Source organism: Triplophysa rosa, linkage group LG11 (assembly GCF_024868665.1).
Source record: "Triplophysa rosa linkage group LG11, Trosa_1v2, whole genome shotgun sequence".
Classification (NCBI taxonomy): Eukaryota; Metazoa; Chordata; class Actinopteri; order Cypriniformes; family Nemacheilidae; genus Triplophysa; species Triplophysa rosa.
In genome coordinates this window covers 23,545,070-23,572,840 of record NC_079900.1, presented here as the reverse complement: position 1 = coordinate 23,572,840, position 27,771 = coordinate 23,545,070, and the positions used below count along the sequence as shown (strand labels likewise).

General features: G+C 38.4%; 1 protein-coding gene across 7 annotated transcripts; it reads left to right on the top strand.

Moving 5' to 3' along the window:
- The first annotated feature begins 569 nt into the window (after positions 1 to 569).
- On the top strand, positions 570 to 27,520 carry si:ch73-366l1.5 (FILIA-N KH-like domain-containing protein). Of its 7 annotated transcripts, none has more exons than XR_008963857.1 (7): positions 571 to 1,118; positions 3,771 to 3,902; positions 11,765 to 12,404; positions 14,684 to 14,801; positions 18,487 to 18,540; positions 22,917 to 22,993; positions 25,840 to 26,884. XR_008963857.1 is itself a non-coding variant. In XM_057346207.1 (6 exons), the coding sequence occupies exons 1-5, from the start codon at positions 768 to 770 to the stop codon at positions 18,518 to 18,520; spliced, it is 1,275 nt and encodes a 424-aa protein (XP_057202190.1). In that variant the 5' UTR covers positions 571 to 767; the 3' UTR covers positions 18,521 to 18,540; positions 26,891 to 27,003. The 7 variants fall into 7 exon arrangements, 5 of the variants coding, with proteins under 5 accessions (XP_057202188.1, XP_057202190.1, XP_057202189.1 ...); XR_008963856.1 differs by having other exon boundaries at positions 21,134 to 22,993; XM_057346207.1 differs by lacking the exons at positions 22,917 to 22,993; positions 25,840 to 26,884 and adding an exon at positions 26,891 to 27,003.
- The last annotated feature ends 251 nt before the right edge of the window (positions 27,521 to 27,771 follow it).

The window sequence follows — 27,771 nt, the reverse complement described above, 5'->3', positions numbered from 1 at the left end:
TATCTTATGATCTTTTTGTGTTACTGAATTATTTTCAGAAACACAATAAGTTTTATATTTAAAATCATTACTCCCATGATGTTTCACGAGAATGACCCAATCACTCTAAAATGTTTGACGTGAAACAGTTTACATTAAAAAAAACTGAGTAGGCCTACATTTTAAAGCTGTGAAATCAATATAATATATTTGCATTGTGTAAAAGTAAATACTTAAGTAAATCTGAGTAACTCAAATATTTCTAGGCTATTAGAATTCACCAAAAATATTAAGTGTATATTAAAAATATAATTTGTTAATTAAATAGGTATACGTTTTTTTAAAGTAAATAAACGTAAATGTGTGATTTTTAGAGAAATGAACTATTGGATGTCCCACTGAAAAAATCAGTTAAATGATTTTAAAAGATTTTATTAAGTTAACATAACTATCTATTTTTTTATAAACCACATTAATTATTTTTTACAATATATGCATGTACAATGTTTTGGAGTTCTTTTCTGGACCGTTGGCGTCTTCTATAATCCCCAGAAATGCAGTGTAGGTAGGCAACTCATGATGCAGTAGTGCTGTCTATTTAGGGAGCGAACACGGTTGAGACACAACCATGAGAAAGCGTCTGCAGCACATGCAGCTCTATCAGATGAGCTCAGAGACGCGCTAACGGGACGAGCTGAAGCGTCTGCTCTCATACACCACAAGAGACTAACAAGAGAAAAACAACTTTCAAAAACTTCTCGTTTATATTAACAACAACAGGCTCAGTCATGACTATAGACGCGCCAGTGATTTTATCCGCACTTTTCTTCACAATTATTGCCATTATAGTTGCGTCGTCGCTTCTGGCGAAGAAATCTTCGCCAAAGAAAGAGCGACAGGAGGAGAGACCCGACCGAGAGGTTACTGAGTCCAGAGAGGAGATACCTCCTGTTCCAGTGAAGATTGAGGAGAAAATACCTCCTGCTCCAGTGAAGTCTGAAGAGAAAAGACCTACTGCTCCAGTGAAGATTGAGGAGAAAATACCTCCTGCTCCAGTGAAGTCTGAAGAGAAAAGACCTACTGCTCCAGTGAAGATTGAGGAGAAAATACCTGCTCCGGTTCAGCAAACACCTGTCCAGGTAAAGCGCGTTCTGTCAGGCGCACTTCATACAGAATGAAACTTTAAATCGTTGGTCTGAATACAGATTATTGCATAGTGTGTGACGTCATCAGCGTTGCGTCTTTAAAACTGCGTGACTAGTTTTTTCATCCTTGTTTACATAATAACGGCGCTTTATTTGCAGTACGCATCTACGTGTTTAAACTGGGGCAGACTGTGTAATTGGTTTAGGATGTGCCAGGCCTTGAACGCTGGCCAGGGGTTTTATCACGGGTTCACAGCTGATTGTCAGACAGATGGAGGGAGGGGAGGCCCAGGCTAGAAAAGACAACGCATTGAGCGCCTTTGCCCGTTGCTGCGATATGTCAACGGCGCTGCCATGTTGGACCGGGAAAGACTGCCCTCTAAACACAGACAATTTGACACAAATGTTCGTTTTTTATAAAAGCTTCACAAGCATTCACTATTGCTTTTTAATCTGACTGTAAATCGAGACAGAACGAAGTGTTATTATGAAAATAATGATTAGGATAAAAATACCACACTAAGAAATATCTTATTTTTGGTTGTTTTGGCTTATTTTAATGTTTGTTTCTTACTCGAAATCATTTGAAGTCATCTTAAGGCCCCTTGGTTGAGAATCTCTCGTTTATCGGGCGGTCGTGCCCTTCCCAAAATGGCGGCACCGTTGACATCCGACTTAGTGGTGTGACGTTTATGTGCGTCTGTGGGCTAAATAAATTCCCATTGCACTGACATTTACATGATTTTTTCAGTCTTAATACATATAAGATAGATTGAATATGATTTATATGATATTATAGTCTTTGTCATTGTCACTTTTTTTATCATTTACACTACAGCATCCTCTCCAGTTCTCATTTTTGCATATGTTGCAGGTGTTGATGTTGTGCTTGTTTAATATGCTGCTTTCAAAACACCTAGGTAGTGGGATATTTCCCACAACAGACGCGTAAGTAACGTCTGGATTTAGTAACATTAAGGCCAGGTTTCACAGACACAGCTTAGCTTAAACCAGAACTATGCCTTAGTTGAATTAAGATATTTATGTCGCTTTTATAAAAATGCCTTAGAAGAATACATTACTGGTGTGCATCTCAAGACTAAACAATGGCACTGACATATTTTAAGATATTTCTGGGCAAGTTATATTCAGTTAAGAGTAAAACAGGTCACACATTCATTTTAGTCTGGGACTAGCCTTAAGCCTCGTCTGTGAAACCGGGCCTAAAAGTATTTAGTAACATTAAAACATTAATGTGACTAATGGTTTAGTAGCATTAAAACATTACAAGTATCTGTTAACATTAAAAGAGCACCGTTCCATCATTTTTTTCCGGGTTGAAGTGGGAACTATCCAATTTCCGAGAGCGTGTGAAGGCAGCATTCGTTATATTTCCATTTACTGTAAGATCAAATGAAAATAACCTTGTCCATATATGTTCTGTCCTTTTTTAAATTCAGTCAAAGTAGATTACATTACTAACTGCATATAGACAAGTATTCAATAATTACTTTTTATCATGTTTTTTCATGTAAAAAGAATTATGATAACGCACATAGTTATCTTTAAAATAATGTCACATTCCTAAAGGTTTTTCAGGTAAAACATGACTTGACATGTGCTTGGCATGTTTTGTGGAATTCACCCTATAGGCTGTTCACTAAATTGTGATGCTCCCTGACTTGACTATTTAAAAGTTCATTTAAATAAAACGCATCACAGAACACAGATTTTATCTGATCTAAACAATGAAATATACACATTTATAAACTCCCTTGTCTGGTATAAAGAGTACACAGTTCACCGAATATTTTTCAAACCCTCAGCAGATACTTGTCAGGGCCAACAGTATGTGTTTTCTTCTGCTCAGCCTTGTTTAAACATCAGCCGGCTTTTTGACCTTCTGTGCGAAGACTCTTTCTATCTCGCCTTAGAATGTGCCCACCACAGCTGTAACCAGAGCTTCAGACATGACCTGCACCATGGTCCGTCTATCTATGGCTTCAAACGTATATCCACTATATTTAAAAGTGTATATTGTATAACATGTTGCTGTTGAGAGCTGACGGAGTCTTGAGCACGTGTGTGTATGACACCGTTGAACACACATGAGAAAATGCAGCAAATAGAAATGTGCAGAATAGTGCACATTACTACAAAGGGAATTTTTGTCCATTTTTGATCAAAATGTAATGCCCTTCTACAGTCTCGCATGACTTTCTTTATCAGCTGATGACATGAATGAATCAATGAATCCCTCTTGTTTCCAACCACCTGGCTCTATTCCAGTATTCAACAGCCCTTTTCCCTGTTCAAGTCATGCCATATTGTTGTTCTTAATATCCTCAGATTAGATGAAACGCTGTATACTAAATACCTCAGGGTATGCAAGTGAAATGGGTTAGGAACTCGTAGCAAGATGAGTTCTATAGTGATCACACGCTGTCAGGTTTTCTGAAGCCATGCTGTAGGTTTGTCAGAGAAACAGACCAAAATGTTCCTGGTTTGTAAGTTCCTGGCCTGTTTCTGTCCTGACAGTATAAACTAACATGACCTCACTCTTGTATTGATGCCTATTGATGCAGCTGTGCAGTGTATACTGTTGCCTTTTCTGTTTTCTGAGCTTTATCTTCTCTGTTCAAATAGACAGTGGTAGACACTGAGCTGAGAAATGAGGAACCTGTTCCAGTCCTCCCTGTTATTGAGGAGATTGGTGTTGTGGAGGAAGCGTCTCCAGTGGAACTTGAAATCATCCCTGTGCAGCAGACACCTGTTCAGGTAAATGATGTGATGTATTTGGTTCTTTAGAGAAGCAATTGGTATATTATATGCAGGGCTGGTTGTCTGAGAGCAGCACTTGATCACTTTTTTGGTAAATAGATGAGTAAGGCATGCAGCCAAGAAGTTTCCAGTATACATGAAAACTCCTCCTTAAAGAAATAGTTCACCCATAAATGAAAATTCTTTCATGGTTTATGCACCCTCATGTCATTTCAAACATTCCAGACTTTTTTCTTCAGTACACAAAATAATATAGTTTAAAGAACTATGATAACCTTACAACATTGGACTTTACTGACTTCCAATGTATGGACACAAAACCACTGAGACATTTTCAAAATATCTTTTTTTGTGTTCCACAGAAGAAAGAGTCATATACTGGTTATGAACCACATGGGTGTTAATAATGATGACAGAATGTTTATTTTTGGGTGAACTATCCCTTTTAAAGGCATCTGAGGATGGGAAATATGTAGAGCCTTAATCTAGGTCAAGGTTGGATTACAGCACATTGACACATCTATGTTTGGCAGGTGCTTTTACCCAAAGTTATCTAGAGTGCTTTCAATAGCATATATTTTTTCACCTTGTGTGTTCCCTGGGAATCAAACTCTAACCTTAGGCGTTGCAGCCAGGCACCATGCTCAACTTACATTTAAAAAATCATGCAAGTTGGAGTTTTGGTGTCAGTTTCAGTCTCCTGTTTGATCTTGTTCCACTCACCTCTGCTTTGAGACACACGAATGTTCTCCTCTGGCTGCTGGACGAGGTCCTGCCAGCTCTACACTCTTAAAAATGAAGTTGCTTAAAAGGTTCTTTACAGCGATGGCATAGAAGAACCATCTTTGGTTCCACAAAGAACCATTCAGTCAAAGGTTCTTTCAAGAGCCATCTTTTTACCTTTTTATTATCTGAAGAACAGAAAAGGTTGTGAAACAGAAAGGTTCTTCAGATGTTAAAGGTTCTTTATGGAACCAAAAGGTTTTTCTATGGCATCGAAGAACCTTTTGAAGCACCTTTTTTTAAGAGTGCGTGTGTTTGTGTGTAGTTCTTGGACCCGCAGCAGTACACTAGCAGCTCTTTTCTGTGGGCGGACGTTACAAAGCAACACTTTCCACTTCTGCAACAGTACTGTACTTCTGTTTCTGAAAACCGACAATGATTCAGTTTCTGTTTTAAAACAAATAGTTCCACAAATAGCCGATATAAATTGAAACAAGTTGCAATGCTTCACAACAGCTGTAAACAGCTGAACTTTCATTCCTTGACTTGTTTATGACACACCCCACTTTGTACTTTCACAATACTCCCATGTTTTTGCATTGCTGTCTCATAGAAGTTCTGCCTAATGATCTACAGATATCTACCGTAGTAGAATTGGTATAACAGCATTTGCTCTATGTCAAAATATCATATAGCTGCTACTTTTTACTATTGAAACATTATAAGTGCTTTAACAGCCCTTACATCAGCCTTGTCCGTCCTGAGCCCATTCACAGCGGGAGTCCCTCTGATATCTGTTACATCACTTTATGTAACCATACTTCTTCTGGCTTCTTTACAACTGAGTAAACAGTCCTGGGACTGAGGAAGACTGAAGAAGGTTTACTAGACTTTTCGTAGAAAAACTTTTAACCAGTGGAATAAAGCCAATCCACTGCATGCAGCCTATTCTGGACCACGTAGAAAGGGGCAAACTAGTTTTCATGCTTTAAAGGGAAAGTTCACCCCAAAAATGAAAGCGTCATATATAGGTTTTGAACAACATGAGGTGAATAAATGAAGAGTTCATTTGAAAAATCTGAATTTTTAAAAATCATGTTTTTTTACTGTGCACTTTATTGTGCAAGTAATATCACTATTTTGATTAACTAATAATAACAAAAACAACACAATAAAACCTTTTTTTTGCAAATAAACTCTTCGAATGATGACAGAATCAAAGATATTTGTTGCTACAATCTGCCAGTTTTGTCCACCAAGCAACAGATCTTCAAACATAAATATTTCAAAATGCTTGATGATTTGCTTTGGATTGATGAACATATGCAAAATATTCACAGGAAGTTTACTTCAAATCAAACCTTAACCATTTTGCTACGAAGAAACTACATCCATTGTCGGAAAATCAGAGAAAATATTTTATAGTCATTTGAACCCATTGCAGGTCATGAAGCTAATGAGATGAATTAGGTGTGTTAGATAAGTGCCCTGCATAGTAGGCACAGATATTAGGGATCGACTAATGATCTCTTCATTTCCTATCCAGTAGTGCATGAAGAGGTGATGACTAAAGAGATCAGAAGAGATGAGATGCCAATTTATCAAGATACACCCACCACCACATCACACGCGTCTCACATTCGCATGACCTTTATTTTGGCAAGTGAGTTGTTGAGAAGCGTTCGACAATCCTAGCCCAAGATAACATGTACTCATTAACACTTCCAGCAGAATAATATGATTTTCAACATGCTGTGTTTTACGCTGTACTAATCCTAATCTAGCAAACTAATTATTACACAAATGAAGAACAGCTCTTGTTTCACTGCTTCAGCTGTGTTTGGTTAGAGATGGTGAAGGTGAAGTGGATCTCCAGGGATGAGGTTAAGCACTCCTGTTGATTAATGCCTAGGGAACAAATACACCCCGTACAGTTCAGTTTTTTAACAAACACTGCTGCAGTTTAAGGCTAAACTGGATTATTTAAACGTTTTTAATGCTTTGATTTGAATGTTTGATCTGAAGCCAACATATTAATTTATTCGAATACAAAGTTAAAATTGAATAAAATACGTTTTGAAATGGATGCCCTGGGCCAAATAATGATAATAAAGCAGTAACTCTTTAAAAAAGCACCTCAGCCTGAGACTTCAAGAAGCTGCATGATAAAAGACAAGAGATGCTAAAATATACTGTAACCTAGTTTTAATTTCCTGTGTTACATTTGTGATATTCCATAGTGACCATTATTCTAAAATGAGTGAAAAAAATAAATAAGTGACTTTGGCTGGCAATGAAATAAAGCAGCTCTGTGTACGTATGTGTGTTTGGGAAAAAAGTTGGAACGTGTATCCTCCAAGCATACACTTGTGAACAAATCCCATAAAAAAACCTCAGAAATTTTCAAGCTGCTGGGATGACAGAAATAAACCGTAAAATAAGTTTTCCTGTAAATTTGCGGTCTTTTTTTATTTTATGCTTTTTTACCCAATTTTAAAAAATATGAAAAATCTGTAAAAACCTATAAAGTTCTGTAAAATGACAGTTTTTTATTCAAATCACTTTTTTTACAGTGTAGTTTACTTTTATCAGAGTCCAGAGAGTTTATATTCAACATGAGTTCAAAACTGATGAATAATTGGGGTGAACTGTTCCTAAAAATGTACTAAATTTTCATGTTTTGATCATCTCTTTTGTTTAAACACATTGAATCAGAATCCAGAGCTACAGAAGTCTCCAATTGTCTCCAGTTATTTCTTCAGGTTTTGGGTTGTTTCTGCCCAGTTTCTGTTTTGGCTCTCTTTCTATTACACTCGACCAATTTAGATGTGCTTCGTCTTCCTTACATGGCAATGTGTACTCGATGAGAAAACCTCAAGGAGAAAATGTGAGGCTCTCTTCTTTTCTCTGAGGTGAAGTCAATAGAAATGCAACACTTGATGTTGTTGGAAAGTAAACTGTCATCAACACACACAGTATGTGAAAGTGTTCAGACCATCTTAAACATTCCTCAGCTCTTTGTTTCTGTCTCCACGCCAGTCTCCAAACATCAGTTTGCCATGGAATCTGTCCGTCTGGATGCTGATTGGTCAAGCTTTCCTCTGACTTCGCATGTTTGGAATTTTAGTCTGCCGTCATTAACTTCCTTGCTTTCTCAGAGTTTTGTGCAAACTTGATAGTGCCATGTTAGGTTTACTTTAGGTGCGTGCACATATCCCACAAATTTATATTATATATCTTAGCATACAGATGGTAATATCTTCATGCAATGTTGTTGTTGTGTATAAACATACTCTTAAGTCTGTATAAATTTCCCAGCTGAGATATTTTTGGTGATCATGACAAATGCTACAAAACATTATTTTTATTCCCTTATTAGCCTAGCAACATGCTAACATGTGCTTTATGTGTGCAGACCATATTCTTAAAGGGATAGTTCACCCTCAGATTGTTCCAAAAAGGAAGATATTGGAAAGAATGTCAGTAACTGAGCAGATCTCACCCCCCGTCCATTGACTCCCATAGTATTTATTTTCCCTCCTATGGCAGTAAATGGGGGAAGAGATCTGCTCGGTTACTGACATTCTTCCAAATATCTTCCTTTGTGTTTAGCAGAACGGAAAAAATGATACAGGTTCGGAACAATCTGAGGGTGAGTAAACAATGACAGAATTTTCATTTTTTGGGTGAACTAGCCCTTTAAGTGATTACTTGTCATGGTTCATTTTAGTTAGGATGTTGTCTTACTAATCTGCTGTCTATGTAGGCAGTGTACAGGGCTACTGTCTCCGCCTTACCCTTTAGTCACAATGAGCGATGTCTCGTAACTAAACAATGATGCCGTTCTGCATGCCATTCTAGTAGGCAGACACTGACTGTCCATACAGACTACAGGCCTCTTGTATGAGACAATGACAGTTTTGAGAGCTGAACGGTTTGTGGAGGATTCATTCAATCTAAACGGTGTCCAGAAACCAGTGAAACGATGACATCTTATATTCTGGTTAGCCCACTGCCCTAAATAAGATTTCAAACTATTCAGCATCTTTGTTATTCTCATTCAAAGTATGCTGTTCTAGGTATGTATTAGTCTCAGTTACTTACTGAAACACGCCATGTTGGAAATGATTATATGTGAATCCCGGCACATGTAAAAAGAAAAACGTTACACACAATCCTCTCTGGATCAGTTTGATTTTCACTTGTGTTCAGTTGCTCATACTGAGCTTTACACATATTCTCACCCTGACCTCCACATGAAGAGAGGATCTTAGATGACAGCTAAGCCTAAGATGGCATCCTGCGCCATGCGCCTGATATCCTCTTAGGTCATTCAAGCTTTCTAAGAGCATCAGAGGCTAATGGACTGTTGGCAGAGGTTACCCTGGTGAAGAATCCGTCTCAAGCTGCTTTAATTCCCTCACCACATTTCACATGTTTATTTCTCAGGACAGAGTAACGCTTGAACGGTGAAATCAAATGTGGGTCATTTGAATGAGAATATTCCTTGTGTATTACATTTATAGCTTTTAAGATGAGTTGTTGTAAAATACACACCTAGAGTGAATACATTATGGGATTTTTTGATGAAGAATGGAATAGAATAGAATATTCTACAAAGTTTCTCAGTGTGATTTCATGAATTTATGTACACACGCGCACACACACACTCAGCAGAAAGTGTGTGTGAGGGTGTAAGATGGAACGCACCATCTGCTGGAGGCAGCATATGTCAGCATTCTTGAAGTTATGAAGTGTGCTGGCAGCTGTTTTATGTTGCATCTAGTGATCTATTATATCAATGCCAGAAATTATTTTTATTAGAGTTATATGTAATATGTATACGAAGCTTTTGGTTCCAAAATGAGAGAACTCAGTTTTTTAAAGTTTTCCATTTTTTTATTGTGCATTCCAATTAATATCAATTAAACTGCAGTTGGTTTGTTTTGATTTAAGCCTCAAAAAAATACAGCTAGCTAACACAAGAAAACACAAGAAAAACATGAGAACATAAATGATAAATAAACATGATATTTTATCTCATTGTGGAACCAAACTCTTCATATGTTACTGTATATGTAATGTATATATATCTGGATGATTCACCCTGCTTCAAATCCCCCATAATCTCAATAACAGCAATATGAGATTTACTTTATTAAACTGAATGTCATAAATCATTCCGATTCTGTTTTGCCTTTTTGAGAGTGAAACTGATTGTATACCAGCCCGTCTATGTAGGCCTCTTGCCACAGTGTGGTCAAGAAGTCATGGAGTGGTTGGTTAAAGGCAGAAACAGGTGCTGCAGTACTTTTGAGAGTGTATGAAAGTGGTTGTGTTAAGGGCTGTCAGAGGCAGTGAAGTGGGTTGGAGTTAGTTAGAGGAGATTGGTGTCATTGACAGGTGCCAGTTAAAGAGAAAGCTGGAGACGGACTGTAGATGACAGCTGTCGTGCACGCAGAACATGTATTTGACATGTATGGGATGTTTAGAAAAATCATATCTCATAGAAGGCACCCATGGCGTACAGAACCCATGCAAGGATCAGAAGAGATTTGAGGTGGGCTCTTGGGGCCCGTAAACAAAACCCAGAACACTGGTGCATTGTAGTGGTGAGTGTTGCACGGGTGTTCTGTTGCTGGTCAGTATCAAATCAGATTGCATTTGCTGTGGTAATCTAGGTAACAATTACATATCATGCAGAATAAATTCAGATTGAAACAAATGTGTTTTTTTACCTAGATCGTAAACCCTAAGAATCTGGTCATAGTACTATGGCTCATGATAAAACATTATCTTTATTAAAGGTGTGATGAACTGGGCTTGTTTATTGTTTTATACTGTTGTATGAGGTCTACTTATGACGTTCGTGTGGTTTTTACATCCAAAAACATAAAAATCAATAAGTAATAGGCTATTTTCTACCCGGGTTTTGAGGCCGGCTTGACAAACGATCGGTTTTAATGGGCGTTCCGCATTGAAGACTTGGAAGTAAACGCCCACTGCTATGATTGGATAGCAGTTTGCGTAGTAAACTTAGTTGGAGCCTTCTGTGAATTTGGTTAGAGACGTAATGTTAGGTTACACATTCGCCCTATTCGCACAGGATTAGTATTATCTGGGGACCTTGTGTGATTTAGAAATGACCTCCCCACATCAGTATTTCATGTGACGCATTCGCACGGGATAAATGAAGCCTGTGATTTTACTCAAATTTACTGACTTATTTCCCGGATGTGATGGCAAGGCTTTGCGTATAGTTTGTATAGCCTATAGTTGTATGGTGTTTAATGATATCCGTACCTGTCAACACTTGATCCCCGTGATCGCAAACCAGACAGAAGATCACCGCAATCGCGAATCTCAAATGTTACAAGAGTTTCCATGATAAATAAACAAACAGGAGACTCCCGATAACTTATGGATATGACCCAGCACCCGAAATAATACCAAAACACTTCAAAACAGCCTCCATTATTCGCAAACGGTGGATAAAACCTTGAAAAATGATATGAGCCCGCCAAATCACAGAGATCTCTAACAAAGCAATAGTGACGCATAGTACAAATATGTTGTACTCACATAAGATTGCATAAGCACTGCTTTTTAATTTTAGTCTCTCCGCAAATCTATCGTCGACCTCTGCCTTGTTCACAAAGGAATCCACGGTAATGTTTTATCCACGTGAGCTGGAACCTCTTTAAAAATAAACTTCAACCACACATTACTAATGTCGGAATCCAAAGGAAGGTTATGCAGCGACTATGTTCTTCCACGACCAGGCACTGACTGCACAATATTTTGCAATCTTTAACTGCATGTTTTGCATATTGCTTGCTCGCTCTATCTAGTGGGCGGGGCTAGAGAAGAAGTCGTTGATATTCTTCTGTAGAGGCGGTGTTCAAACTGTCATAGATAGGTGCATTCCAGGACCTGGCGTTCGCTGAGCCTGGTGTCAATAACAGTTGTTATTTCAGTAACAAGGGCGTTTTCAGGTCTGACACTTATAGGATGTTTGCTTGAATACGATTCCCTCTTAAATAACAAAAGCTCGGGTTAAAAATGAGGTCTTAATTCATTTCCCCTTTAAGTGTTTGACTTAACTCAATAAATATTTGTTTTCCTTTTTCTTACAGGCAGCTCTAAAGCCAGACCTTGTCCCTGAGGTTGTTGAACCCACACCAGTAAAAGAGCCAACCCCTCTGGCACCTGAGCCAGCGCCTGAGCAAGAATTACCCACCCCTAAACCAGAGACATTGACCGCATTGGTAGAGGACCCAGTGGCTGAAACAACCCCAGAGGTACCAGTCCCTGAGCCAGAATCCGTGCCCCTCCTCGAATCTGTGCCTGTCCCTGAACCAGAATCTGTGCCATCACTAGAACCTGAATCTGCCCCTGAACCTGTGCCTGAACAAGAAGCTGCACCCGCCCGTGAACCAGAAACTGTGCCTGCCCCTGAATCTGTGCCAGTCCCTGAACCTGGATCTGCACCTGCCCCTGAACCAGAATCTGTGCCAGTCCCTGAACCTGGATCTGCACCTGCCCCTGAACCAGAATCTGTGCCAGTCCCTGAACCTAAATCTGCACCCGAACCAAAATCTGTTCCTGCCCCTGAATCTGCACCCCTCCCTGAACCAAAATCCGCATCTGTGCCAGTTCCTGAACCGGAATCTGCACCTGCCCCTGAATCTGCATCTGCCCCTGAACAGGAATCTGCGTCAGTCCCAGAGGCCTCTCCAGTAGCAGAGACCGTTCCAGAGATCCTGGAGCTTAATGGTATGACTGCACAATCAGTGTTTATAGATTATTACAATCATTTGTAATCAAAACTTATTTTAGAAATGAACGTCAACATCTTTTTGCACCACTAGTGGCATCAAAAACAACTGCAACAATAAGGATGGTTTATAAGTTTTAGACATTTCTTTTGTATTTCATAGTTTAAGTAAGGGATAATGTACAGGCAGCCGGTTGTTATCGCAGAAATAAGGCCCGACAGTGTGATCAGGACCCGACGCGGAGGGTCTTGTATCACACTGAAGGGGCTTATTTCGCGATAACAACCGCCTGCCTGTACATTATCCTGCTTATTACACGGCTACTTGGCACATGAGAAAAAAACTGGACATGAAATGTGAATTTGAAATATTTAATTAGCTCATTTTTACCGAATGCAGACCTTCCGCGAGGAAAAGGCTTTTACTTTCGGTTTTAAGGTGAGAAACGACATTCAAATGTCACAAACAGACAATGTGGTTTAATCATTTGTAAATATAATGTCATATATGTCATTAAAAGACATATTTATATTTAATTTGTCAAAAAAACGGTCAAAATGATTTGCTGCATCCCGGTTACCATGTGTTATTAGTTTTGAGCGGTTGTTATCTGGGAAAAACGAACATGCAAATGTCGCGACTGGCCAATCAGAATCAAGCATTCCAACGAGTCGTGTAACAAACTAGATGTATCCCCACCCCAAACTGATCTGACCTCATCTAGTTCAATTCACTCTTAAAAGGACCACAGACCATTAAATGATGCATTTGTCGACTCAATATACAATATAGGCCTTGTATTTTTATCCTAATGTTGTCATGAATCCAATAAGAATCTGAGAGTATGTTGCGCTAACCCATATCTGAAACCCCACTTGTCCTGCTTTGAAGTAGTTTGTTTGAATTCTGGCTCTAATCTCCAATCTTATGTTCGTTTTCTTCAGTTTGTCCCTGGGATTCATTACACACGAGCGAGTATATTCAGCTCAGGCCTTTGAGTGCTTTCAGAGATAAACACTGGAGCTTTGTGCTCTGTGCATGTAAACTCATCCTGCTCAGAAACGTTCATTGTTCTCACAGCAGTACATTGGCCTCTAGCTTGCATAATCCGCTGCGGTTTACAAACAGTGAGTGTGTTGAGTGATAACATGAGTTCAACAGCGTGGTGTCCAAACGTTCGTGAATTTCTGATTTGTCATATTTAAATTACAGTATTGTCGGTAATGGCCATGAACTGTAAATGATCCTTTGAGATCCGCAACACACTTCATCTTCGTGAAGAGGGGCAATAACATTTGACTGTTAAACAAACCTACGTCACCAGTGGGTCGCTGGGTTCAAAAGCTCTCTAATTTTGAACAGAACACCTATACATGAATGCTGGTGGCATAAACATGTTAGGTTATAAAAGCTTCAATCCTGCATTAATACTGTATAAAGACTTTCCCCGTACCTGAGACACACCTTCAAGTGGATTAGATTTAGCGGGATGAAAATCTGGGTTATAAACAGCCTACAGCGCTGGTTAAGATTTGATCAACCATCAAAATAACCTCATACTGATCCGGGACCAGCTGCTTGAATCCAAATCAAGTGCAGCTCATTTTGGCCCTCTCCGGCTCTGTTTACACCTGGTGTTAAGTTTTAGCGTATGTGCTTGGACGGGACATGCTGCTGGTTGTAAAAATGTGTGCACCAGTGGATCCATGCATGTTGCTAAAGCACCTAGAGCGGATTTATATAGTTGCTAAAGTACAAAAACAAAGACAGGCATATAATATAAGCTAATGCAATGTGGTCACATGCATCTTTGACCATCTCTGAATGTTGTCGAAGTTGGTCAATGTCAGAATGTTTCGGACCCTGTTTACACCCACATTTACCACTACTTATTGTCTACCTGTGATGTGATCACCCGAAACAAATCTAAATACCAGATGTGTTTGTTTTTACTTTCTTGAAATGTAGGCCTACACCCCCTCATGTCATCATATGTAAACGGCATCCTTTTTTTAGCAGAACACAAACATATCATTTTACATTAAAATGACATAAGGTTATCTTCTTATATGTGGCTCAAAATGGTGAAGCTCCAAAAAGCACATTCATCCATCGTTAAAGTAATCCACATGACTCTAGTGGGTTTATAAATGTCTATAACAATACCCCCTCAAATCTCATTGGTTGTCGTGCAACTTGTGACTCGTTGTCATATGTGTTTTTGAATGATTATTACTGTACAATTGAAATACCAAAATCTGATCTTCTGTCTGTTAGATGTTGCAGCTGCCTCACAGGAAGATGAGAGCGAGACCTCCGCAGTCGTGCCTGGTAAGAAGAGGACCACCAAGTTTGAGGGGAGAATGTCCAAAGAAGAGATGGAGGAGGAACAAAGGTCAGTATTTCTCTCTTTACTTAATCTCTCTATTCCACTCACAATAAAGAAACTATATCTCCCAATAACACAAGAAGGTTGAGCTCATATACTTCACAATGCTGTTTGACGAAGTCTGAATATTTTGTTACTAAACACTTCAGTGACGTATACTGTACATCGTTTGAAAATGGGTCTACAGTAGCCTATAGATGTACAGTACAGTACAGTATTAGGTCAGGTGAAACTGACCTGATACATTCTTTTAACAATATCCAATTACCCTAAGGGTGATTTTCAGAGCTTACACTTCTGCATAATAATCACAAATACACAGACAGATCATATTTCTGAAGGCACTTGGTTTAAGTTACATGAGAAAATGCTCTGGGCTGCGTTTCCCGATAACGTTGTCTCTTAGCGCGCTACGAAGACTCTAAAGGTACACCTTAACTACAGTTGTATCTTTTCCCGAACTATACCACAGGAGGTTACTTTCTTACATCCCACGTTAGCAGGTGCTGTCCATGGCGGTGGTGCTGAATTAATGGATATCGATCGTTCGACAATCAATTATTCACTCTATACAGGGACTGCTTCAATGCGTTATGTGAGGTGGCGGCGTATTTATAAAATAAGCACTTTAGAAATGGTTGAAGTTTCATTTATAAGGAGTCATGGGATAAAAATACAACAAATTGCAAACTAAATCCAGCCATGGATATTATTTAATTGTGAAATGAGTGTGCGAACCCGCAATCTCATGCTTAGCTACACTAACTGGCAGTATGGTAATTTATATCAAAGGTTCTCAAACGTTGGGTCATAAGGAGGTCACGCAAAGCCACTTGCTGTTGCGGTGCATTAAAAAAGTTTATTCCAGTAACTAACAATTAGGCTTGTATAGTTCACGCGTTTATTGTGCTTGGACACTGCATGCGCGAGCGGCGCATTTAATGCGCGAAGCATTTAGCTAATGGCCGCGTTTATTAAAACATTAAAATATAATCAACATTATTAATCACACTTACAATATCAAGGGGAATAATATAAACAAGTATGCCATAATTGTGCAGCCCTACAATAAGGTATTTTGATATTGCAATTAAACGTATTCCTTCGTGACAAGAAAAATAAAAAGTAAAGGGAGTGAATGTGTGTTTTTACCTATTTTCTATTTAAAAGGTGTGCCATGAGATAGCCTACATTTGATTATACCCGTGTTTGGGAACCACTTATTTATATTATCATAATATATGTTGCTATAGTGTCTTTATTTGCTCAATAAAAGCGCAGAACGCGGAACATATAATCAACAGCTATAGCAAGAAAAACACCTAAAGTTAGTGGCTGCTCCGTTGAGTTTGTCTTGACAAAGTTAGACCAACAAGATCCAAAAGCTGCTGAATTTGCTGCCGCAGCAGGTTGAACTTTTCCATAATTATAATTGCAGCATAAATTGTAGCCAGGTATTCACGGATAAAATGCACTAAAATGCTACGCGGATGGCGCCGTCTTTGATTTAGCAAAAAAAATGGCTGTATCACTGCAGTTTGACTAAGCTTCCTACCACAATCTTTCTCTTTAAATATGCTCCAAATTCTTTGGTTTGCCAGCTGATGCACCTTTAGATATTAAAAGGCTAACAACCATCAGTGTAAAGACAATTATATTCTTTGCATGAAAACACGTCAATATACTGGTGTATTTAACTTTAGAATTTTATTTGTATAGACTGCGATGTAAAGAAGTTTTTTTCCACAGTGGCCACTAGCGACACTAGAATTCAGAGGCCCCTGGGCACAAGTGGTTTATGGACCCCCCTCCTCTTACACACACACATGCACACAATAAAGTTTTAAATTAGCCTAGGGTACTATGTGTATGAAACACCTCTATGTTTCAGGATTACAGGATTACATTGACAAGTTACAAACTTTGATCACAACCTGAAGGACAATATAAACACCTGTACACATCCTCCATCATACAGGATTTACACCTCATGATTTCAACAATTCTTTCCTGGACCAGCAACAACAACAATATTAAGAAATTTCCCTGTATACTGTAACTCACTGGCATGTTCAACACCTCAACCTTTCAATTCAGTTCTATCTGATTCTTCCATAATTTAACACAAACACGCCGGATTCACAAAACTGTTCTTCAGAGAAAATATAAGAACTTTAAGATAAATTACAGAAAGTTCTTCAGAATATTCTTAAGTGCAATTCTAACATATTTTCATCTTCATTTTTTCAAAGAATAAACGGGCAGTCTTTGTCAATGATTATAATATAAGAGTAATTTGTCCATTTGTTAAACTTTATTTGTGTAACAAGCACCTCGCGACTCACGTTCTTATGTAATCGTGTAATGTGTTACAGTAAACGACATTAACGAGTATTATAAGTATACTTCTTTAGCCTATATATTACGACATCATAACATTTGTGTGTATGTAAACATTTTGCAATGTATGTAAAAGCACTGTGGATTATCTAATAATGAAGGCTAAATATTGGTAAAGTAATGCAGTTACTGATCAACATTATATCAATATAAAATAATTCACAATTGGCAAGGAAACACCACCAAATAAATGTAAAAAAACGCTAACCTTTTAAGACAGCCGCGGGGGTATATCAACCCATTATATTTACAACAATAAAACCGTTCTCATTGACATATTTTCAGTTTCTGTTGTCAGTTCATGACGCGACATCAACTAACAACTCACAATAAAAAGCGGTGATTTTGGCTATATGTTCTTTCACACAGCCTCATGGTAACCATGTGCATAGTTACAGATGAAATTTGTTCATATTTATATATCCAAACAGTCGATAACAGTGACAGGTTGTTGGAAACGCTGTTTTGTACTCATTTTATTCACGAGTCACTGTCGTACGGTGCTGCTTCTTCCTGCCGGGAAAGAGAGACCTCGCCCTCGAGGCGCAGCACCTGCGACACTTTCCCACTGAATGAAAGCTTAGGTTTATCCAAGAAGTCACTAGATTTGTCGCTATGTGCTTCTTCTGAACAAAAGTCGCTAGAGGGCTCGTAAAAGTGACTAAATCAAAAGACAGACTTCCTAATTTATAAACCTTTTTATCATTTGAGAGTCAGTCAAGAAGTAAGGTAATAATAACGGCCTATTATTAGAAAATGAAAGTGTTTTTACACCGTGTATGTACGTAAACTTGAAAATTAAAAAATATTTACTCTTTAATAGCTGTTTCAGAAAGAGAAACATGCTTTCCCATGCATCCATCGCTTCTGTCCATACCATACTGTATATGCAAAACAAAAAAATGTTGGCCTGATTTATAGTCATACGTCTCCGAAATCCTTAAAAAAGACATAAAAAGAGCCATATGTCTCGGGAATGTGCTCAGATTTAGACGAAACTTGCATAGTGTATGCCCAGCGTTACCGCTGTGAATTAGGGTAAGATAAGGAGACAGGTTTTCAGTACTTTTATGCGTACTGGCTCAATAACTGATTTTTGCTTATCTTTAACCAAACATGTTACAGAGTACAGCTGTAATCTATTCTGAGCTTTCCTTCATTAAAGATTACCATTTAAGGTGATTACATTGAGATTGTACATGTAAACAGTTGAGTGTGCGTACATGTATGCGTGCGCGTGTGTGTAAGCTGTGAACTCTATAGAAACGGTGTGTACATGTTATCTTTGCAGGATAGAGTTCACAAGTGACTTTACGTCTCTTTAAACAACAGTTTCAGACCAATGGTAAGGTATTATATTTTACTACAGCTTGACTCCATTGACACCCCCATCCCCCCCAAACCATAATGTGACCCTGGATACAAAACCAGTCTTAAGTAGCACGGGAACATTTTTAGTAAAAGCCAAAGATACATTGTGTGGGTCAAAATGATCGATTTTTCTTTTATGCCAAAAATTATTAGGATATTAAGTAAAGATCATGTTCCATGAAGATATTTTGTAAATTTCCTACCTTAAATATATAAAAACTTTATTTTTGTGAGTGGATGGTCTGCCACAGTGCCCCTGATTAACAAATTCTGAGGCAATTTTCTCAATATTTAGATTTTTTTGCGCTCTCAGATTCCAGAGTTTTAAACGGTTGTATCTCAGCCAGATATTGTCCTATTCTAACAACTCATATATCTATAGAAAGTTTATTTATTCAGCTTTCAGATTATGTAAAAATCTCAATATCGAAAAATTGACCCATAAGACTGGTTTTGTTGTCCAAGGTCACATATGCTGACACACAGGGTGTAACACTGATATCTTCCCTCTCACTCATATCACCTGGTGTCACTAAAAATCACGTTAAAGGGTTCGTTCACCCAAAAATGACCATTCTGTCATAATCGCTGCTGTTGTTTTAAACATGCATGGCTTTCTCAATAGACCACAAATAATGCTTTAAACATACATACAAGCTGTTCTTTTTCACATCAAAGTGACCTCATCTATCAAGAAAAAAAAGAAATGATAAAAGATGCCAGGTCTTCTACATATCAGGAAACATTAGAGCAGTTTGCAGTGCCGTATACAGTTCAAATATTCATAAATACTTACAGGTCAAGCCTGTAGGCTGTAGCATAGATGATGAATATTACCCTCCTCTGTCTATGACCTTGCTAGTTTTGAGTGACAGGAGGGTGTGTCAGTAATGACTAAAATAACGAATCTTCATATTTGGGTGGAACATTACATTAACCTTTTGACCCAGTTGTTTAATTGCTTGCTTAGACCATTGCTTTATGCAGGGGTCTGTAGTCTCAAATAGACCCAGAAGAAGAGCTGACAGCACAAGTGAGAGTGGCTACATGTGTTCTGCATTCATCTAAAAGCAGTCAGAGAGAGCACATAGCTTGAGGGATTCATAACCTTTACTCACAGACGCTACTGAAGAAAAACAGTGGAAAGCCCACGGGTTCAGGTCACTGAGTGCATGTGGTGACGCAGGGTAGAGTGTTATAAACCATCCGTACTTAATCAAAATTAACATAAGAAATCCACTGATCGCCAGACTGAGTCTCATTTATTTTGAATTGTTCAAATAATGCAGTGTTATAATAATAGTGTTTTTTCATCTAGATGAATTTGCCATAACCTTAAATAACAGGAGCACCATATGACATTTTTATTGTAAAATGTATTCATGTAATTAACATGCTTAACATTTAACATTTTTCCTCAGTCCTCAGTTTTTATAGTGTTTAGAAACAAAGTATTTACATTTCTTTTGAGTTTTGCAAGTAATGATCTCATATGTTTTTGTAATTTCAGAGTTGCCTTTTTAAATGTATTTAAAGCGACAATTCACCCAAAAATGGAAATTCTGTCATCATTTACTCACCGTCGAGTTGTTCCAAATCTGTATAAATGTCTTTGTTCTGATGAACACAGGGAAAGATATTTGGAAGAATGCTTGTAACCAAACAGATCTTGCCCCCCATTGACTACCATAGTAGGTAAAATTACTTTATAAATTTCTTTGTTCTGTTGAATGTAAAAGAAGATATTTTGAAGAATGTAGGACAGCGAACAGTTCTGGGGCACTTTTGACTACCATTGTCATATTTCCTATTATGGGAGTCAATGGGGTCCAAGAACTGTTTGGTTACAAGCATTCCACTGAGAGTGAGACATTCATTTTGAGTGAACTATCCCTTTAACAAACATATTTTTCCTGTAAATCGCATAAAACTGATGAATATAGACGTGCTGAAATGTGTTGGTACCCCTCCACAAAAAACGAATAATGCACAATTTTCTCTGAAATAACTTGAAACTGACAAAAGTAATTGGCATCCACCATTGTTTATTCCATATTTAATAGAAATCAGACTTTGCTTTTGATTTTTTTATTCAACATAATATTGTAAATACGATGTAAACAAATGAAAATGTCATGGACTAAAATGATGGGACCCCTAACCTAATATTTTGTTGCACAACCTTTATAGGCGATCACTGCAAGCAAAGTTTTTCTGTAGCTCTCAATGAGACTTCTGCACCATGTTAACAGGTAGTTTGGCCCACTCTTCCTGCGCAAACTGCTCCAGCGGTCTCAGGTTTGATGGGTGCCTTCTCCAGACTGCAAGTTTCAGCTCTTTCCATAGATGTTCGATAGGATTCAGATCAGGACTCATAGAAGGCCACTTCAGAATAGTCCAATCTTTTGTTCTTATCCATTCTTGGGTGATTTTAGCTGTGTGTTTTGGGTCATTATCCTGTTGGAGGACCGATGACCTGTGACTGAGACAGAGCTTTCTGACACTGGGCAGTACGTTTCCCTCCAGAATGCCTTGATAGTCTTGATATATCATTGTGTCCTGCACAGATTCAAGATAAACATAACCGACCGAGCCTCCTCCTACATGTTTCACTGTAGGTATGGTGTTCACTTCTTTGAAAGCTTGATTTTTTTCATCTGTGAACATAAGAGCTGATGTGACTTGCCAAAAAGCTCCAGTTTGGACTCATCTGTCCAAAGGACATTCTCCCAGAAGGATTGTGGCTTGTCAATATGAATTTGAGATAATTCCATTCTGGCTTTTTTATGTTTTTCTTCCTCATGGGTCTTCTTCCATGGTGCCCACTTTTGCTCAAATAGCGACGGATGGTGCGATCAGAAACTGACTCACCTTGGAGTTCAGCTTGTATCTCTTTGGCAGTTATCCTTGGTTGTTTTTCTACCATTCTCACTATCCTTCTGTTCAATCTGGGGTGGATTTTCCTCTTGCGGCCGCGCTCAGGGAGGTTGGCTACAAGACCTTAAACTTCTTAATATTTGCAACTGTTGTCACAGGAACATCGAGCTGCTTGGAGATGGTCTTGTAGCCTTTACCTTTACCATGCTTGTCTATTATTTTCTTTCTGAGCTCCTCAGACAACTCTATCCTTTGCTTTCTCTGGTCCATGTTCAGTGTGGTGCACACAATGATACCAAACAGCACAGTGACTGGTTTTCTCCGTTTAAATAGGCTGAATGACTGATTACAAGATTGAATACATGTGTGATACTAATCAAAGAAACTAATTAGTTTGAAATATACGTCTGTATGTATTTTGAAATACCCTTACTTAAGCGTACTATATCAGTGATACATATTTTAGCCACATAAATCATATATATTATTTTGAATTTAATACAGTTATTGGTCGCACCACATGATATTTTGACACTTTAAATTACAGAAAAATGACAAATAACTCCTGTTTTTAAAAAAAACTTATATATACTGTATATATGATATTTTCTGATGCATTTAAACCCATTTTTAACTAAAAAGCAGTCTTGAGAGAAATGTATAGGATTCACATTTGAGGTGCAATAAGCTGTTTGAGATCATCGTAAAAAGGAGTTTTTATATGGCTTATGTTTAAGCTTTCACTCGATGTTCTGTCTGTCTGTGTGGCTGCGTCCGAAATCACATACTTCCATACTATATAGTAGGCGAAAATGAGTATGAGTCATGAATATTATGTCCGAAACCTCAGTATGCAAAAAACAGTAGGCGAGAAATACCCGGATGGTCTACTACTTCCGCCGAGATTCGTGAGTGTGGATCGGATGGACACTTCTCTATCCCATGATGCCACGGGAGCTGAGCAACGGTCAAATTTCAAAAGTAAATCAAATAAATATAGCGGAAAATAAATTAATTTATCGTGACTAAATTATGTTTTTATCAACACTCACGTATAGGTTGTTGTTAATACGCCGTAGGTCAAAGAGCATACGGGTCACATGACCATAAAACATGGCGGACGCAGTATGTTCCGAAATGTATTCATACTATTCCCACTCATACTATATAGAACGTACTGTTTTAACGGCCGATAGGTAGGTACTTATTCAAATTCAGTACGTACTGTCACAGTATGTGATTTCGGATGCAGCCTGTGTCTTTGCATGTGTGTTTCCCTGCACATCATCATTCATGTTTCTCACTGCATGGGCAACATCTCACAATGAACACTGGTAAACGGTGTCAGTCTTTTTTAGGGGTTTTACCTCAATGGGATTTGCCAGGAACATAGGGTACAATTGCATGTAAATAAATGGTCATTATTTTCTCCTGAATGTTTCCGGTTCTCCTGGTGTTGGCTCTGATGTTAAGATCAGTTTAACTGCTGCATGACTAATACACTCCGATGAGCTTTTACCAGTAACATCACAACACCAGAGCTGATGATGGTGAGTGACATGATTCCTGTTCTATTCATCTATCACTAATGAATACATCTCTCATATAACTGTTATAACCTACTCTGTTTCAAAACCTAGTTAACAGACAGAAAGCAGCTCACAAGGTTTTTGGAACAGACCCTTTTTATCATATTCTGTAAGGAATACTGTTTTTGGGTCCAAGCATCTATTAATTTCAAGCAGGGCAAACGTTAAAGCTTAATCAGCTTTTTATGAGCACTGTTTACTCATATTGCATATTTAAGCGAAACATGTATAACCGAGCGTTTGTGTAGGTTCGCTTGAAACTTGCATTTAATAAAATAAGAAGCACTCTAGTTTTTAGTACGCATGCCCAGCCCCGTGGGGAAAAACTGTATTGCACACACACACTACAATACGAATGCACTCAGTATTACAAAATAAAACACTCAAATTAAATCTGTTACACATGAAATGTTATTACCTCGAAGTATACACTGCAGTCACCAGGCTCACGGAATCTCCGTCATCAACATTTATAATATAAATTATGAAAAATAAATAGCTGACTGGGCATGTGGGATTTCTTTATGAAGATAAAGGTTAGGATCGCAGTTTCCCGTGAGTGCATATTGGCATTTTTTGTTGTTTGCCTATAGACCAATTTGGAGTCGATGTCACGGTTACATCACTGCCAGCTGCGCGCGCATACTGGTTGCAGAAAAACAGTGGAAACAAAGCAGCAATGAGTGAAACGGAGGAGACAGTTCCTTCAAAAACGTGTTTTTGTGTTGTTGAATGTCAGAATATGAATGGCAAAAATGATGGTATTATTATTATTTATAATGTAAATGTATAATTAAATACAGTATCTCACAGAAGTGAGTACATCCGTCACATTTTTGTAATCTTTTCATGTGACAACACTGAAGAAATGACACTTTGCTACAATGTAAAGTAGTGAGTGCACAGCTTGTATAACAGTGTAAATGTGCTGTCCCCTCAAAATAATTCAACACACAGCCATTAATGTCTAAACCGCTGGCATCAAAAGTGAGTACACCCCTAAGTGAAAATGTCCAAATTGGGCCCAATTAGCCATTTTCGCTCCCCGGTATCATGTGATTCATTAGTGTTACAAGGTCTCAGGTGTGAATGGGGAGCAGGTGTGTTAAATTTAGGTGTTATTGCTCTCACTCTCTCATACTGGTCACTGGAAGTTCAAAATGGCACCTCATGACAAAGAACTCTCTGAGGATCTGAAAAAAAAGAATTGTTGCTCTACATAAAGATGGCCTAGGCTATAAGAAGATTGCCAAGACACTGAAACTGAGCTGCAGCACAGTGGCCAAGACCATACAGCGGTTTGACAGGACAGGTTCCACACAGAACAGGCCTCGCCATGGTTGACCAAAGAAGTTGAGTGCACGTGCTCAGCGTCATATCCAGAGGTTGTCTTTGGGAAATAGACGTATAAGTGCTGCCAGCATTGCTGCAGAGGTTGAAGGGGTGGGGAGTCAACCTGTCAGGGCTCAGACCATACGCCGCACACTGCATCAAATTGGTCTGCATGGCTGTTGTCCCAGAAGGAAGCCTCTTCTAAAGTTGATGCACAAGAAAGCCCGCAAACAGTTTGCTGAAGACAAGCAGACTAAGGACATGGATTACTGGAACCATGTCCTGTGGTCTGATGAGACCAAGATAAATTTATTTGGTTCAGATGGTGTCAAGCGTGTGTGGCGGCAAGCAGGTGAGGAGTACAAAGACAAGTGTGTCTTGCCTACAGTCAAGCATGGTGGTGGGAGTGTCATGGTCTGCATGAGTGCTGCCGGCACTGGGGAGCTACAGTTCATTGAGGGAACCATGAATGCCAACAGGTACTATGACATACTGAAGCAGAACATGATCCCCTCCCTTCGGAGACTGGGCCTCAGGGCAGTATTCCAACATGGTAACGACCCCAAAAGAAGCTGAGGGTAAAGGTGATGGACTGGCCAAGCATGTCTCCAGAGCTAAACCCTATTGAGCATCTGTGGGGCATCCTCAAACGGAAGGTGGAGGAGCACAAGGTCTCTAACATCCACCAGCTCCGTGATGTCGTCATGGAGGAGTGGAAGAGGACTCCAGTGGCAACCTGTGAAGCTCTGGTGAACTCCATGCCCAAGAGGGTTAAGGCAGTGCTGGAAAATAATGGTGGCCACACAAAATATTGACACTTTGGGCCCAATTTGTACATTTTCACTTAGGGGTGTACTCACTTTTGTTGCCAGCGGTTTAGACATTAATGGCTGTGTGCAGAGTTATTTTGAGGGGACAGCACATTTACACAGTTATACAAGCTGTGCACTCACTACTTTACATTGTAGCAAAGTGTCATTTCTTCAGTGTTGTCACATGAAAAGATGTAATAAAATATTTACAAAAATGTGACTGGTGTACTTATTTCTGTGAGATACTGTATATATCAGTACAGTTTGTTAAATATATTTATAATATTTAATGTAAATGTATAATTAAATATATATCAGTACTGTTTGTTAAATATATTTATAATATTCAATGTAAATGTATAATTAAATATATAAGTTATTTCACTCCAATTTGCTATGTAAGAAAACCCCTTTTTACTATTAAGAATGCACAGAGGGAAATGCAATCGGGCTCCTCAGGTCATCCCTGAATGTTCTTTGCCTTCTTTGCTTGATTTACATGATGTCTGACGGGCCGCCTCGAGAAGAGAAGTGGATTAAAAGTAACAAACAGAATACCGTTGAAGTGAATGCCAATAATGTAGAGCTGCCACTGTGTTCATGTGAAATGTTTATGACCGGCTGCATTGATGTACTTATAATGTTCTTCTGTTTTTATTTCAGAGTTGCTGAGTAAAGCTCAAACCAGAGTGTGTGGGAAGATTCCCCCCCCCAAACCGAAGCTTCAGGACCTTTGCAGAGTGCCGACTTTTATTGACTGTCTCCAAAATGTGTTGTCATGGAAAATGAGCATCGCTCTTAAGTCTTTTTGTACATGTTGCAGATCTGCCTGTGAATAGCCGGCTTTGTCAAGAAAAATGCCAAAGAGTCTAAAACAATAATTTAAACCTGTTTTGGTTTGTGTTTTGTCACATTTCTTAAGGCCCCCAGTCTAAGAGAGGTCTATTGAAACCAATTATTTCATCTGAGATTGACTTTAGGTTAACTTAAATGTTTACTGTCCCTTACAAATATTTATAATATGGAGGAAGTATTGGTAAACCAGCAGTTTGCTATTGTTTTTGTTTTTCATTTTCTTTGTCTGGTGATTTGAATATGAGATTTTAATGAAATCTTGTATGAAATTAAACTCATTGTGTATGTTTTGAGCTCCAGTGTTTTCCGGATTTATGCTACAGACGTTGTGACCATCATGAACTTCAGAATATCCAGCACGCCCCCTTGTGGACCATCAAAGATGTGACATCATAGACAGAGCGAAATGTGTTTAACGTGGAGTCAGGCATACTTGATGAAATAGATGAAGATTATGGATTTTGTTGATTGTTATGGTCATAAACGGAAAGTAATTTAACTGAATCTCACAAAAATATAACTAGGTAATTTTTACCCTAAAATCGCAAGTAAAATCATTTTAAAATATCTTTTTTTTTCAATGGGACATTAATAATTAGATAATGTCACGATGAAACAAACAGGAGAAGTGTGGCATGAGAGTACTTTCGATATCAAGACCCTGAATGCCTGAACTGTCTTTTGCATTTTTTCATGAAGGTCACTCTTGTCATAAATAAAAGATCAATAAAGAGCCAGACTGTATACATTTCTGTTTGCAGTATTACTTCTTCTAACACACTGTGCACGCCCTCATTGAGTATATTGTGAGTTTATAAGAGTGTGTTTGTGTGACTTTGTGCTGTTGTGTTTCTGTTAGGGTTCAACAGGAACAGCTGGCTGCGATCTTCAGACTCCTCCGAGAGAACCAGGAGACCTTCGGAGAGATGACAGAGGGAGACGTGGAGGAGCAACTCAAACTTTACTCTCTCTAGTGAAGAACTAACTCATGTCCATACAGGTTTCATGCTTCACCCCGGGTTGATATCTTGTTTCAATTCTGATTACATTTACTTGACGTTTGGAGTCCAAGACGCCTCACTGTTTCCCAAGACATTTTTTAATGGAGACATTTCAATCATGTTGGCTTTTAGATCAGTTGTCATAAGATCATGAGAAGTCATCCTCTTGCTCACCAATGTACACCGTGAGAATATCTAACCCAGGGCAAAGTATGAACAATGTGAAACATGAAGTGACTCAGGATTATTTATAATAAAATTGTTCTCGGGTCCTCGACTGGTCACATGTCTAACTTCTCTATTGTGTATGAGAAATGTGCATAGTCAGCATTTTTATTTATTTTGCTGTTTATTTAAAGATTAATAATTATTCAAAACTGTTATTTATAGAATGCAAAGGGCATATTTACAAACATTACTGTTTCGTAGTTTCTTCACTGTAGCCATTTTCTGTTTGTTTCTATTCACTTATTGAAGAGGCCCATAATAAAATTGGATTTTTTCAGTAATAGAGATTCTGTTCTTTTGTCTTCACAAACGCACACTATAAGAAACTAAAATGAACACTTGTAAAAACAGACTAAGCATGTATCTGTGAAGAAACCAAGAGATTTTCAGTCATAATGTTAATTGGTAGCCCAACATTTCTACTAAAAGAAATCTGTGTCCACTACTGTATTTCTTGCATCACCGATGTCTGGGAGTCCTTGTCAACATCTAATGTGACTGAGAAAAAAAT

Excerpts from the sequence above, each read along its gene's own strand:
- si:ch73-366l1.5 (XM_057346205.1), top strand. The coding sequence starts at position 768 with ATGACTATAGACGCGCCAGTGATTTTATCCGCACTTTTCTTCACAATT. Across the intron at positions 1,119-3,770 it reads TTCAGCAAACACCTGTCCAG|ACAGTGGTAGACACTGAGCT; the intron begins GTAAAGCGCGTT and ends CTGTTCAAATAG. Across the intron at positions 12,405-14,683 it reads AGAGATCCTGGAGCTTAATG|ATGTTGCAGCTGCCTCACAG; the intron begins GTATGACTGCAC and ends TCTGTCTGTTAG.